This window comes from Manis javanica, chromosome 8 (genome assembly GCF_040802235.1).
Source record: "Manis javanica isolate MJ-LG chromosome 8, MJ_LKY, whole genome shotgun sequence".
In the NCBI taxonomy this organism is placed as follows: domain Eukaryota; kingdom Metazoa; phylum Chordata; class Mammalia; order Pholidota; family Manidae; genus Manis; species Manis javanica.
This window is the reverse complement of record NC_133163.1, coordinates 112,949,538-112,964,995: the sequence shown is the minus strand read 5'-3', so window position 1 is coordinate 112,964,995 and position 15,458 is coordinate 112,949,538. Positions and strand designations below refer to the sequence as shown.

At 48.9% G+C, this 15,458-nt stretch overlaps 1 protein-coding gene across 2 annotated transcripts in view; it reads left to right on the top strand.

Annotated features, from left to right (window-relative positions):
• The window catches only part of DAPK2 (death associated protein kinase 2), a 113,016-nt gene that overhangs the window by 63,753 nt on the left and 33,805 nt on the right, over positions 1-15,458 (top strand). For both annotated transcript variants that reach the window (XM_017653270.3, XM_037004162.2), the window contains exons 3-4: positions 1,714-1,935; positions 10,160-10,298. In XM_017653270.3, coding sequence (XP_017508759.1) covers positions 1,714-1,935; positions 10,160-10,298 — 361 coding nt within the window. The remainder of the gene's footprint in view (positions 1-1,713; positions 1,936-10,159; positions 10,299-15,458) is intronic.

Genomic DNA, 15,458 nt, shown 5'->3' with positions numbered 1-15,458 from the left:
GTAATACAAATTTGGCTCCACAAAGCCTTTCCCGCCCAGCCCAGCCCAGTCCCTCGGGGCCCTCTCCCTCTGCAGAGCTCCCTCTGCACCTATTGTCTGTGCCTTGGGCCCCTGCCCAGCACAGAGCCTGGCACAGAGCAGGCGCTCAGGCAGTGTTGAGTGAATGGGGACGAGAGGATGGAGAGGTGCATGGATGTGTGTCTGGTGACACCTCTAAGGTGGTTGCCATAGAATGCTATTCAAGTGGTGGCACATCTATTCCTTGCCTGCTCTACTTGACTTTTTTTTTTGGCATTTAGGTTTATTTTGAAGGCCACACCGGGGATTATTCTAGTAACTCAAGGAATTATTCCAGTGGTTTAGATGTGTTGCTATTTTCCAAAGTTGAGGCAAATATCTGGAGTATTTCATTGTGCATAACTTTGCCCAGAGCCACTAAGACAGGACATCCCAAGTGTGGAGTCTGGTCTCCCCTTATTAAACCTCTAAGATGAACCTTAAAACTTTTTGTATTCTGTCTCAAATGGTGGGTATTGTGGGTGGCAAGAAAACATGGGGCAATGGTGGAAGGGGACTGGGAGAACCCCGGGAAGGGTGGCCACTAGGTCCTCTCCAGGGACTTAGAGCTGCCCACTCTCCCGTGGTGGCCTGGCCTGAGATGGTGAAGCAGGGTGAATGGTGCAACTGCCCTTCCCTTCCCCCTTCCCCCCGGGCAGCTGGCTCAGGGCTGCCTGCTGCTCCGGCATAGAAGCCATGGCATGGTTGCCCTCTCAGCCCCTAGTGAGGAGGACTTCCAGCATGAGCCTTCATGGGCAGTAGGCAAGGTCTTGACTCCTGTGACTCCTTAGCTCTGTGAACAGTGGGCTGGGCACCGGACTCTGGGACCCGGCTTTACCATCAACTCTGTGATGACCTCAGGCTTGTCACTTGACCTGCCCTGTGCCTCGGGTGCCTGACATTTTACAGCTCTCACTGTGACAGGTTCCCGCTATGGTTATTAACAGTGTCAGGATGCCTCCACCCCACTGCCACCTCCACTAGGACCCCATCAACCCAACCAGCATGTCTTCCAACCTTGTCTTTGTATTAAGTACATCACTGTCATATTTGCTCTGTCCCCGTATCGAGGACCTGCGTGGCTCAGGTCAGGTCACTGAGATTCTATCTGTCGGGAGTGGGTTGGAAGCAAAGGTGTGAATATGAGGAGACAGGTGCTTTGTCTCCTCACAATCCCGAATGGGTGAATTTGCACTTGCATCCAGCTGAGGGAGACCCAGATGATGACTGCTACCATTCATGTTTTGACCATGCTGCTCTTTTTTGGTTTTCCTTTTTATTCTTTCCATTACATAGTCTGAGCCTCTGGACACTGTCATTTCATCTGGTGGATACTGGACTCAGGTGCTGGCTGAGGGTTTGGAATGACGAATTGGTGTCATTTGATCAAATCAATAACCTTTCAGGCCTCCGTGTTCATATCTGTGTGTTGGGAATGACAATGCTAACACTCATTCCTAGTCAACGGCAAAGGGCTCGTATGAGCAGAAGGGAAGCCACTGCCTGCCCACCTCCGTCCCTGGTCATGGCTGCCGGGCTGTTTTGTCCTTTGCCCCGGCAGAATGACTCTGAATTAGTGTGGCCTGGGGGCTGACAGCTGGGTCACTTCCCCTCTGGCCAGAGCGACACCCTAATTCCTTGAGTCTGTTCCCACAGCGGCCAGTTTGCCATTGTGAAGAAGTGCCAAGAGAAGAGCACGGGGACGGAGTACGCAGCCAAGTTCATCAAGAAGCGGCAGAGCCCAGCCAGCCGGCGGGGAGTGAGCCGGGAGGAGATCGAGCGGGAGGTGAGCATCCTGAGGCAGGTGCTGCACCCCAACGTCATCACGCTGCACGACGTCTTCGAGAACCGCACCGACGTGGTGCTCATCCTTGAGCTGTGAGTGGGGTGCCCGGGACCCGTCAGTACAGCAGGGGCGTGCAGGGCGATGGAAGGGCCAGCCACAGGCCCAGAGCTCAGCTGCCCAGAGGAGATGAAATCAGTGGCGGGCGGTTTCCCTGTTATCAGACCCTCCTTCTGAACCCGGGCCAAGTCTTGGGTGGACTTGTGGAGCAGTAGGGACAGAAGGTCTAGCTTTGGCCTTCACTGGATGCTGGGGATCAAAGGGAAGAAATGGAGAGCATGTGGGAGGATGAGAGAGGGCAGAAGGTGCCATGGGGAGAAGGGGAGGGGGTCAGCGAGGGTCCTATTCTAGGAGGAGGCGAGGAACAGACATCTCCCGGCTCTCAGAAGCCCTTCTCCTGGGAGAATCCACTGCATTGTGCTGTGTTTGATGCCTTTGTTATTATAATAATAGCTGTTATTTAGAGAGCCCTCCCCTAAGCCAAGTGTTCGCTGGGTGCTTCCTGTCCGTCATCTTGTTCAGTCCTCACAGAGATGGTGTCGAGCAACCTGTGCTACTAACATGGAAAGGTTATTTTGTACTCACCATACTGAGCATTCCTATTGCCTGATTTAATCTTCATAGCAGTCCTGTCACAAAGACACTTGTTATTCCCATTTTGCAGACAGGAACACTGAGAGCCAGGCCATTGGCAAGACACTATAGCCAGGAAGCAGCGAGGGCAAGACTCGAAGCACCTAGCAAGTGCTGTGAGCCTGAGGCAGGATGGCCTCGTGCTGGCCTAGCCTGGGAAGATTCCACAGTCTGGTGGAATTTGCGTTTGTGACTTGAAGACTCCAGGGGTTGCCTGGCCACCTGGTGTCCCTCCTGGAGGTGTCTCCATGGAATGGGGAGATGGGGCTCTGGAAGACAACAGAGTTTGAGTCAGACTGTGGCACAGGTCGCAGTGGCTGTGTCCAGTCAAGCAGCAAGATGCAATGTTGGTAATGTTCTGAGCCTCAGAGGCGTGTATGCATCTACCGGTTCGCAGAGGAGTGGTGGCGTTTGCCACAGCAATCCCTGACTCTGTGACCTAGGGTGGTCACCTCACCCTTCTGATCTTCAGATCTCATCTGTAAATCACAGTCTCCCTTCACCTGCCTACAGGTGGGTGAACACATGACATTTGAGATCATTCTGATTTGAGAACTATGCTCTGGGGTTACCAGGATATAGACTTAACATAGCAGATGGGTATTTGCACCATCTTTCACTTGATTCTTAAATTGTCTATCTCAGTGTTTAAAGGCATAGAATCGCCCAGGCTCTTCCCTTCTCTCACTCCCCATGTCCTCTGTGTTTCTCCCACGGACCTCTCAGCTGGTTGGACCAGTTGGTGTATGCACCTGCCCAACTCAGACAGGCCTGGTGGGTTCCTGTGGGCATGGGCAGCCGTGAGGACAGCCAAGATGTGGCATGCCCCAAGGCTAAGGGTCAGAAGAAGTTGGCACTTTGGTTCCCAGCGGAGAGTGACAGGCCCACCTTCACTGGGAAGGCCAGACTGCCTCTTTAAAAAACGTTACAGTAACTGAAAAGAAATCGCATTCATAATCCTACCGCCAAAGCACAGCTATTTGTTTTTCTGTGGTTCCTCTCAGTCTTTATCTATTTGTGTACAATCCTTGTGCTTACACAATTTCCTGCTCTACTTTGCCCCTCAGTTAATAATTCCATAAATAGCTTTTTTCTTTTAACTGACTATATCATGTTTCATTGAGTTACATACCTGTATCTTTCTGTTGTTGGACATTTGGTTCTTATTTTCCAGTTTTTAACCATGACAATTGTTACTGCCATGAAACAACTTTCTTCCCATAATTTTCTACTTTTCTTTTGAATTAATTTTTTCAGATCAGTCCCCAGGAATGGGATGACTAGGCTAACATTTGTAGGGCCCTTGAGATCCTGACTGTCATAGGACAGTGTTGGTTAACCAGAACCTTCAGCAACATAGGAGTATTCCTATTTGCTTGCTAGCTCTGGGTCATTTGTTTTAAAAATAAGGTTCATTATTCATTGACCTTTATAGCTATGAAATGATACTATGTTGTCCTTTTTATTTTTATAAAATTAAAGCATTTAATTATTTAATTACCAGGGAAATTGGCCACTTCTCCCTGTCAGTAGAGCCATAAGAGTTGGGATCTGGGATGCTCCTGAGATGATGTCCCTGTTTTTGCCAGCAGGGCTCATGGTCAACCAACAGTTACGTCCCCTCTTGTGAGCTGTCACCACCCATAACATCAGTTGTCGCACTGATGCTCCCATGACTTGCTTGAGCTGCTGCGCTTGTTGGGTTCTGTCTGGACATACTTTCTCTGTCTCCTCCTTCATTTTCAAGCTGTCTCAGTTCTCTCGGGGTGCCTGTCTGTGGAGAGCTAGGGATGGCTATGACTGCCTAAGCCACGTGGGACCAGGGTCTGAGAGAGAGAGAGAGAGAGAGGGCCTCCCAGGAGAGAAAGGCTTTTCATGGGTTTTAGGCTTTGGACTTGGTGACCCCTGTTGGGCTGATCGGGAGCCTTTGGTCTCCTGGTTCCCATGGTGCCCTAACAGGTTAGTAGGTTTTCCCAGTACTTGAACATGGGTGGTAGTGCCCACCTGTTCAGCTGAAATGGCAGGGTTTGTGGAAGGGTCTTCCCCAATCCCACCGCCCCTTTCAGCCACTCTTGTCTGATGCAGGTCTTCCTCCCATTTTTGCTAAACTGAACACTACTTGGAGGACATGCTCAACCCTGACTAAAGTCCCTTCAGCTGTTATTACTCCATCCTTGACCTCCTTAGCAGCAGCTGCCTTAGCCAGGGCTGTTGAAGCAGGGTTGGGAAGGATTTAGTTTTTCCATATAAACTGACTTCTGTGTACCTTACAGAATATTTTCAAATCTCAGTAGATTAACTCCGGTCACATGTAGAGTGTCATCTGAAATATGCAGGCCTGGCCTGGGAAGGTCGGGCAGGCCTCCAGTCCTAGACCACTCTGGGGCCTCCTCGACTCTGAGCTGGTGGAAGGGGACATGCTGGTGGTTGCATACCAGAGAGTGGCCTGGCAGAGCGCTCCAGGGTGGGGCAGGGCTTCCCAGTGCCCTGAAGTGAGTCCAGGTTCCTGGGCCCCAGCAGCTCCAACAGCATCCTTCCCAGATCACTGCCCACGCAGGTCATTTGCACACACATTCCCCAGAGCTCTGAGAGGTGTTTCTGGCAGGCTGACCCACCTGCAGGGAGGTCAGATTCGCCAGAAGGAGACTGATCTGGGTGAGTGGGGGGAGGAGCAGAGGAGGCTCAAGACTATTAGGTTCTGCTTTGTATCTTTGAGCTAAAGAGGTTTGGGATGTGAGAGGAGAGAGGCTTGGGAGGAGATGGAGAATGGCTCCAGGGAAGAGGTCTTAGGGCTGAGAAGCCCTTGGGAGAAACAGCATTAGGGGAGAATGAACAAAACCTTGAGCAAACTGCCTGAGCATTGGTGTGAGTGTCCAGGGCTTGGACAGTCACCCCAGCAGGCTCATCAGCATCCCACCTTTTGGAAACCAAGGGGAGACTCTAGGGGCCACTATGGCTGTTCTCTTCGTCATCCAAAGGAGACCAGACTAACTTGGTCTTCTGCCCAGATGACTCTTTCAAGTGGAACAGCCGATTACTGTCCCCCAAGTTGTCACCCAGCCTGGGCCTTCACGTTAGTGGCTTTATTATGATATTCTTTTACATTTATGCAGCACTCTGTGTAAGTTAGGTATGGTAGGATAAGATGTGCCCAAGATCATAGTCTCACAGGATCCAGCAGTGGCTGGAATATAATAAACTAGGGCCAGGCTGGGTCCTGTGTGTTTCAGAGGGGACACTGTGGATTGGAAAATTTGAAAAGAGCTCTGGACAGGTCTCTTGCAAATACCAAGGCTTTGCTTCCATGTGATATAGAATATTCTAGGTCATGTTGATATCTGTAGTGGTGTTTTTCTTTCCTTTGTTCTTTTGTTCACTGACTTCTACTGAATGTCTTCTTCCACAACATGCAGTGGAAGCAGCGATCATCTATCTGGGGAGGGAGAGACAGACAGATGACAACAGCTCAGTGGGAGAAGGGCATGAAGCAGCCAAACGAGGATGTCGAGGGCTGCCCAGGCCTCGGGGCAGCTTCAAGCTTTCCTTTCGGCATCAGCACCTCCAGCTTTATAATGTGGAGAGAGGAACACGTGGTGGAGAGAGGCCTTGAGGCCTCACTTTCCTCATCTGAAAACTCAGGATAGAAGTTCCATTTGCCCCTCAGGGCGGAGATGAGTGTCAAGTGAGAGCATGCTTAGGGAAACATATTGCATAGATGGCAAGCTCTAAAAAATACTCTAAATCAAGCCCTCTTCCACCAGTGTCACCCCTGACAAGGATGTGGTGCGTGGTATTTACTTCCAGGACTTTACTGAGGGTCTCATAGCACTTGTCCAACTTGACACCAAGATTCCTCCCATCCTCCCTCATCCACAAAGGGGGCAATCTCATTCCTGTTTTATAAGATGAGCTGGGCTCGGGAGACTCATATGCCCCACCCCAAAGTGCAGGTCGGTCTATGTTGGGAAGGACTGGGGCCACAGTTCTGGCCCTTTGACCTGGGCCTGCAGAGCAGACTCAGGGTTACTCCTTCACCAGCTTCAAGGGTCTCCAGATTCCAGCATCTGCCCCAGGTGCGGGCGGGGCTGAGGACGACCTCCTCCCCGAGCCACATGGGAAACGGTGCACCGGCTTCATGCCCAACATCAGGGCAGCCACCTGGGGCCCCACCCGGCTCCCCTGAGTAGAGGGGCAGCTGTGCCCATGATCTGCTCGTCGTCTTATCTCACTCTTCCTCCTTCTCCCTTCTCTGGCCCCTCTCTCTTCCTCTAAATATTTAGTAAGCATCTATTCTGTGGAAGGTTCTAGACACAAACACGAGCACATAGTTTGTGGCTCCTTCCCCTGAGAAACTCATATCCCAGCAGGAATATATAATTCTGACCTTAAGGGAGATATTTGTAACCCCATTTGATCATGAGAAGAGACAAAGGTGAAGAGACTTGCTATTAAGTGCCAGAACCAGCATCCCAGCAGGGCTTCACCTTCTCCGGGACCAACCTAATGCCACATACGTGCCCCACAATTGTCCCCATCTCTGTGCCAATGCTTGTCTTCATTCCCTCGCTTCCTCCGTCCAGGGCCTGCCCAAGTCCCACTGCATTCTCAGCACGTCTCCCACCCCGTAAGTCCACGCTAACCATGTGCAACAAACAATCACGTGATGGCAGAAGCCCTCACTGTGGAGTGCTGTCATGGGCCAGTCACGGTGCGGAGTGCCTGGCGTGGTGCTCTGGCTCGTTTGCTTCTCCAAACAAGACTCGCGTGTAGACATTCTCATTACCCCAGTCGGGAAGATGTCGCTAGGAGGCTTAGGGCAACTCGCCCCAATCACATGCTAGTGTATGGAGACTATGTTAGACCGTGGCTGGGGCTTGGACATGGTCTTGACTGTGCACTACCTGCTGGGAGACCTTATATGGCCACTTCCCCTCCTACAGGCCTCAGTTTCCTCATCTGCTTTGGAAGAACTTCCATGTGACGATGGTCGTTCTGGGGAGGCAGCTGAAGGAGAATGTGGAGCCTCCTCCTCTAAAAGTTTACTATTCTTATTATGGAAGATTTAAAAAATATGAAGGTAGGGAGAATAATGTAAGGTGCCCATCACCATGCTTCAGGTTATCAACATTTTGCCAATATTGTTTTCTATAAAATTTCTACTCCCCCCAACTCCAACTGGAATATTTTAAAGCAGAGCTCAGACATCATATCACTTTACATATAAGTACTTCAGTGTGCCTTTTAACTGACAATGGTTTTTAAAATTGTGGCTGTCATATATTTATTGCACTGACAGAATTATCCAGCCAGCCCTCGGGACCATTAAGGCTGCCTGTGCTCCAGTCTTAGTGATATTCCCTAATAGACCCAAAGATACCTTTTCATAGGTATTTTATTTGCATAAGCATCCAAATGGGATCCGCATTTGGTTCTTTTGTCTCTTAATGTCTTGTTTCTTCTACAGCAGGTCTCCTTGCCCCTCTTTTTTATGCCTTTGATTTGTTGGAAAAACTAGGTCATTTGTCCCTTTGATTGTCTTACAGGCTGGGTTTGGTTTATTTCTTCCTCATGGTGTTATTTAACTTGTCTCTCTATCTCCTGTATTTCCTGTAAGCTAAATGAGATACTCTTTCTATTGGCACTGTTCAGTAGTAGTATAATACAAATCACATATGCAATTTTACATTTTCTAGTAGACTCATTGAGTACAAAGTAAAAAGGAGTAGGTGGATTAATTTCAGTAATATTTTTAATTTAACCCAATATATACAAAATAATATTTTAACATGTAGTCAATATTAAAATCATTAATGAACTATTTTACATTCTTTTTTTCATGCTACGTCCTCAAAATGCAGTGTGTATTTTACACTTAGAGCATGTCTCAGTCCATTTGCAATGCAATGGTTAGAGTGAAATGCAATCCTATCAAAACAACAGAGTTGTATTTATAGGACCATATTACAACACGCAGTTTTTGAATTAAAATGGCTTAAAATGAAATAAAATTTAAAATTCAGCTCCTCAATTGCACTAGCCGTATTTCAAATGCTCAGTAGCTTCAACAGCATGTATAAAGAACATTTCCATCTCTACAGAAAGTTCTGTTAAGCTGCACTGAACAAGAGGCTTAAGCATATTTAGATTCAATATTTTAAAGTTGTAATACTTCATAGGTATTGTTGTGTACTTCATATTGTGCCACATCATGTCCAGTTGTTCTACTTTTCTTGATGCTAAGGTTGCTTAGCGGGTCCATTTGTACATTTTCAAAGAAAGGAGAAAAGAAGATTTTGATACTCTGTTTAGGATGGACTAGGTGGAAAAGAGTGACTCTGTCCCCAAAACTGGGACTGAAGCCATTCTGGCCATTTAAGAATCATCTGAGCACACCCGGTATGATATTGTGACTGAAAGTCGTTCTGCATGTGTTTGAAGCCTGCCTCTACTGCTTACTGGCTGGGAGGCCTTGGGTGAGCCACTTAATCTCACTGAGCCTCTGTTTCTTCACTTGCAAAATAGGAAAATAATAGTACATAGCTCATCAGGTATTATGATAATGGAATAAGATAATGTGCATAAAGTAAACATTTTGCACAGAATAAGTATTTAATGAATATTAATTACTATTATGATATTGTTTATTGTAAAAATATAGGCTTTGCCGCTGGATAATCTAATTTGGTAGGATCTGGCAATCTGCAATTTGGGTAAATTCTCCAGGTAATCCTAAATTCCTGGACCCCTGCCCCAGATCCCTTCCTGAGACCTTTCCTGCAGTGACCCATGGCTCTGTCCCAGCCCCAGAGGAGCACCTACTGGCTAGATAACCCAGCATTTGTTAGAGGCTAAAGAAGTCCAATAGGGTTGCCAGATTTACAAATAAAAATCTCCTATTTTATCTGGCATCCCTAAATCCCTAATTCAGATTAAACTGTAAACTAGTATTTACAGGGGAGATTTCTTTTGCTCTGTGGATCCTCCATTCCTGTCACATCAACTATAGTGTGTAAGAATGTGGAGTGTAAGGGCAAAGTAGTATTTTAGAATTTTTAGAGAGGAATATAATTAATGGGTCGTTATTCGCGACTGCATCTAGACTCTCTTGGGCCTTTGAAAAGGCCATCTTTTATAGAATCAAAGAAAGGGGCGTTAGGAGCCATCTTGCTTAATTTGCTCATTTTGCAGGCGAGGAAATGAAGGCCTGCCCGGAGTGGGGAAGTGAGTTATCCCAGTTCGGTGGCAGGGCTGACCTGGAACCCCCGTCTCCAGTTTCTGTCCCAGAATATGTTCTTCTTTGTCATCCCACAGTGCTTGTTTCTGTTCTCTGCCCCTCAGTCATGTGTGGGGTGGGTAACATCCACAGTAACCAGGGATCTGGAATGTGAGGAGAGGCCCATATGGTGACACCCTAAGGGTGGCTCCTGCCCTGCTGACCCAAAGGGAAGAACACAGCAAATAAACAGAGTCAGGCCCTGGGGCTGGCTGGACAAAGCCCCAGAGACAGCAGTGGGGAGACTGCCAGACAGGGTGCCTGGGGGTCAGGTTCAGGAGCTGCACCCGTCGGCCTGTGCCCATGACACACGGGACTGCCTGGACCTGGGCCCTCCCCATCGTATCTTGCAGAGTGCCTGGAGGAGAGCTCTTCGACTTCCTGGCCCAGAAGGAATCTCTGAGTGAGGAGGAAGCCACCAGTTTCATAAAACAGATCCTGGATGGGGTGAACTACCTTCATGCCAAGAAAATTGCTCACTTCGATCTCAAGGTCAGTGGTGGGGAGCGAGGGGGAGGGAAAAGAATCCGTTCAGCAAGGATGGGCCCAGTTTCTCCCGCTGTCATTGACAGGAGGGGCTCAGCACCCGCTTGGCCCTCCCCCCTTGTCTCACAGTTGAAAACACTGAGCTCCTGAGAAAGAAATGGTGCCACGGAAAGTATCTACCTCCTCAGTTTCATCCCACATGTCAGGGTTACTTCACATAGGCTGACTGCAAGAAACTTCTTAATCAGACCACAGGTATCTTATCTCTTTCAGGGAACAAGTGGGGTATAATTTTTAAATGAACAGACCAATGACAGGAGACTTGAAACTAAACAGATTTTACAAGGCTGAAGTTTTCAGTGGCCAAGAGCTAACTCCCGAGTAGGCAGGACCAGAAGCAGTCAGATGAGGACTGCTGAGTTTGACTGGCTCTGTGGATGCAGAATGCACAGCCCCCAGCATCCCTTGGCCGGAGGTTGTAGATTCTTGGAGCCAGGGGACCTCTGACTAGTGCCTTCCACAGTCCTGCTCCATACTGTGGCCATAAATCTGCTTCCAGGGGCCACTCATCTTATGGTAACTGGTATTCAGGGTCGAGAAAGTTCAGTGTGACCACATAGGACCTCATAAAGCAGGAATGTGGTCAAAGTAGAAGGGTCAGTTCTCACAGTAACTGAACTCAGCTGCATAGACTGATGAGCTTGTACAGACACCCAAAGCACAATAATCCTCCGACCCGTGATCAGAAGGGCTTGGTTACCGGGAAGACAACCCACCCACTATTCTATCAAGAAATTGTGTTTTCAAGCACTGTGCTGGGTACCTGGCTATTGCCACAGATACAGAATCAACTATGACCCTGTATGGCTTAGTTCCTCTTTTCCAGGAAACTTAGTTCAGGGGATAGAAAAGAAAAAACCAACTCTAAGTGCTGAGATAGAAGGAATTTCAGGGGGCTGGGAGAGGACATCTAAGTTAGGCTGGGGTATCCAAAAGGCCTTCCCAGAAGAGGTGGTATTTGAATTGAGTTTTGAAGGACTGGTGGGGTTAACAGAGAGAAAGGGCCTCCTAAGGAAGAGAGGCCAACAGTGTACATGGTCCTAACAAAGCACAATACATTCAGGGAAGTTCAGGAAGAGTGTAAATGTGCTGAATGGGTGGAGAAGCCAGGAGGAGAGTGGAAGGCAGACACTGGATGTGGGGGCTAAGCCAAGGAGTTGAACTTTACCTTGAAGGATATGGGGGACCAGATGATCAGGGAGGTGAGATGGCCAGATGTGTGCTTCAGAAGGTTCCCTCTAGCTGGGAGGGTGGGTAGAAGGAGGACAGCCTGGAGGCTGGGGGCCCAACTGGGAAGCTAGTGCAGTAATTCAGGTGAGATGTGGCAAGTGCCAAACTAGTTTGTGTAGGGGACAGATTACAGAGGTTGAGCTGAGGACTGATGAAATGCCCAGTTAGATGGAGGAGGTGAGGAAGAGGGCCGAGTCCAGGCTGACGCTCACGTGGTGGCTTGGCGGATGGGCCCAGGGAGCGGACGGCATGCCCACAGCCTCAGAGCCGCAGCACCAGGGCGTGGGCTCAGTTCCTGCCGTGGATCCCACCCCAGCTCCTACCCTGCTCAGTGGGGTGGCCTGTTGTGAATCCCCTCAGCATGGCCGCCCCTCCTCACGCCAATTGTTGCCGTATTTTGAATTCCTCCAACAGAGGCTGTCTTGCCGAGTTTCACTCAGGTGTCACGGGGTAAAAGTCGAGGGCACCAAGGGGGTGTGGCCTGGGCAGGCCTTTGGACCTCAGAGCGGTGATACACCCAGAAGGAAACAGCGTACCTGGATTGCGATGTGTCTCCTTCCCGGCAGTGCTGCAGACAATTAACTTGATGTTTTATGTGTCTTTGCTGGCTCTGGGAGAACAGCCTCAAAACAGGCTCCTTTGGTTTTTCGCCCATGGGTCTGGTAGAGGTAGGAGTCGGGGAGTCCGGCAGGCCTGACACCTGCAGCGGATTCATGCTGTCCCGTTTGCGTCTCTGGCGTCTCACTGTGGTCGGGAGTGCTGCTTGGAGTTAGCTAAGTCGGGGTTTGATTCTCATTGTACCATGTACCTGGATACCACCGAACCTCTATTTTTCAGCTTCAATGCAAATAAAGATACATGCCTGGCAGAGCTGTAAGGGTTAGAGGGAAGCAGCATTAAGTGCTGAATATCCAATCGATGCTCTGTAATAGCAACTGGTATTGTTATTTTCCTTCCCAGAACAGAGGGAAAGAAAATACAACTCTTGTTACAGTGTTTTGGCCCCAATAGACTTAGGAAAACAAATCTGGCTAATGCGATTCTAAACTGCCCAGCAGAGAGCTGAGATGGGTTGCTAGGTGGGGCTGCTGCTGGGGCATGTCTGGCTCCTGGGTTCAGTCAGGACGTTTCCCTGACCCAGAGATAGTCTGAGTTTCCTATGCATACGCGTAGGGTGAGGATGCTGCTAACCCCTCCCCCGGCCTCATATGCTTGGAGCTGTGTGGATTCTGAGCCTCTGACTCCCACACCCACGGGTTCCTGGGCCTGGGCCCGGCTGGGGAGCTTCAGGCAGCAGTGAGTAGCTGGAACTTTGCGGAATTACCTCATGGCTGGGGAGACGCTTCCTGGAGCCAGAACGCGAGTATGCGGGCCCGCTGGCTGGACCTTTTCACCGACTGGAGGGATCACCCAGAAAGCCCAACTGGTAGCTTAGGGGAGCCTTCTTGGTTCCGTGGTGTTTCCCACCCCATAAAATTCATTTTATATGATTTTTCCCCCCTGATTTTCATTCTATAGAGGCCTCTGCTTTCCTCATCTCTTGTAAATTCTATTACTTCTCCCCAAGTGAGTCAGGCTGGCCTTGCTTCCCTGTGAACACCGCCACCACGTTGTCTCTGAGCCCCTACCCACGACCTGTTCTCCTTGCTCACCTGCCAGCCTGAGAGAGCAGGCGAGGGAGGAGGGTCAGCTCTGGTCCGCATTTGGAGTATGAACGCTCTCCCCCCAGGCCACTATTTGATAAACTCCTCCTATGTTCAACCATTGTGCTAGAGATGGGGAGGCTCTGTCCCTGCTTATGTCATGTCATGCTCCCTGCCTTGTGGCAGAGAGCAGATGAACGAGCAAATTAATGTATGCTGAGCGGCCTCGGTAAAACAGATCATGCTATGCTGTTGCCTAGAAATCTGTGATGGATCCTTATCATTTGTAGGATAAATGAACCTATTCTCAGCATGACATTCAGGCCCTTCTTGTACTGCCTTAGCCCTGATTCTCATTCACCCTGATCTCAGTCACCTTTCCCCGCTCCAAAAGTCTAGCCCCAGGCAAGAAGATGACAGACGTATGTTCTGGCCTCTCTCCTCCTCTGTGCATGCTGTTCCCATCCAGGAAGCCTCTGCTGTTCCTTTTCTCTGCCCGTGGACTTCTTGCTCATCCTTCCAGGCCCAGCAGAAACGCCATTTTCCTTTGGGAAGCCTTTCCCATCCCTGTCACCTCCCAAAGAACTAAGCTGCCTCTATGGTTCTGTTGCCCTTTGTACAAACTTGTGCTGAGAGCATTTATCGCTGTGAATTACTTCCTGCTGATTATATCTGACACACGGCAGGTTACTCAGTGTTGAGTGAATGAGTAAATGAATGAATGCCTTAGTAAGACCAGGTGCATGCACGGATGGCAAAGTCCCTTTTGTGTCACCTAGAAAATACAAAAGAGGTTGCAGGCAGATTTCAATTCAATGATGTAAACATTTGAAGGACTGTCGTAGGCCAGGGGTAGAGTGACAAGCATGGACCTGGCCTGGTACCTGCTTTCCAAGGGCTCACCATCTACTGGGCCATGGCCCCAGTGAGGCTCGTGGGGAGGCCACCTGAAATAAAAGCTGACCATAACTCTTGCCAACAGTCACTTCCAAAGGGTAATTTCTCTGCCTCTGCAGAGTAAATACCATCCCGGTGTGTGTTGTGAATTCACCACAGAAGGGCCTGCCGAGGTGAGCGGGTAGGGGTGGTGAAGGTAGCTGATGTTGCCCTGTATTCACGCAGACGGAAAGGACACTGGGGCCGCTGTCCCCGGTACCAAGCAGCCCCTCATGTGCCTTCAGACATGCCTTTTGCAGATGGATTACCAGGAAATGGGGCTCAGTGCCACCCAGGAACCTCACCCTGTACATGATCCCAACAGAAATATAGGCCTTGCAGAGGGCGTTTTTGTGTGGTGATGTATTTATTTTGGATTCGGGAGACTCCCTTCTGAGTATGGGTGTGTCCTCCTTCCCCCTACCAATCCAACTGGAGAATTCAGAAATGGAAGGTAGTCCTCGAGTCTGACTGATATTTTTTAAGCAAAATGAACCAGCCATGAGAAGTGAGTGACACTGTATGCAAGCCAGGAGCCCAGAACTCTAAGGGGCTTTTTGATTTATATAAACAATGTGAAGAGAATGAATTCCTGAGTAAGATACCCCAAATATCCAAATTGCTCTATGCTCCGATCATCTTATGAGCTGTCCGTACATTCACGATGTGAAGGGGTTTCCTCCTAAGTGTTCATAAGAATGATACTAATAATACTTTAAGTGTGTTTTGGTGCTCCCTTGAAGACAGCATGCTTACACAGCTGTTCTCTTATTTGATCCTCATGGTCACCCACTGAGGTGCAAGGTATTGTCACTTTTTTATACACAAGACAATTAAGACTCAGAGAGGTTAAGAAACGTGTCCAAGATCACACAGGTATTAAAGGACAGGGCTGGGACTTGAACTGAGCCAGTGAGGAAACACTAAGCAAAGCTGAGTGTCACCAGCTTTTATTTCACCAGATTCTAACAATGCAGATTTCTTACTTCCTTGGGCCACACACCTTTTCTACACACCTTGTAATCCAAAGGTCTGTACTGTGTCATAAATTTATCCTTTGCATTGTTAATTTCTCACCTGGTTACATTGCTTTTTCTTTTAGAAAATAAGTTATTTCTTGTACTTTCTTATTCTTTCAATAAATTCTGAGGGGTGGACCCTGTTTCCTGTTCCTCAAATCCAAAGCTTTGCTAGTGCCCCAGTCTCAGAGTGTACCCCCTGTGCCCCTTCATCTGGACTCCATGCATCAGACTGTGAGCCTAGACCCTAGAAATACATGCTGGCTGCTTTATCAAGT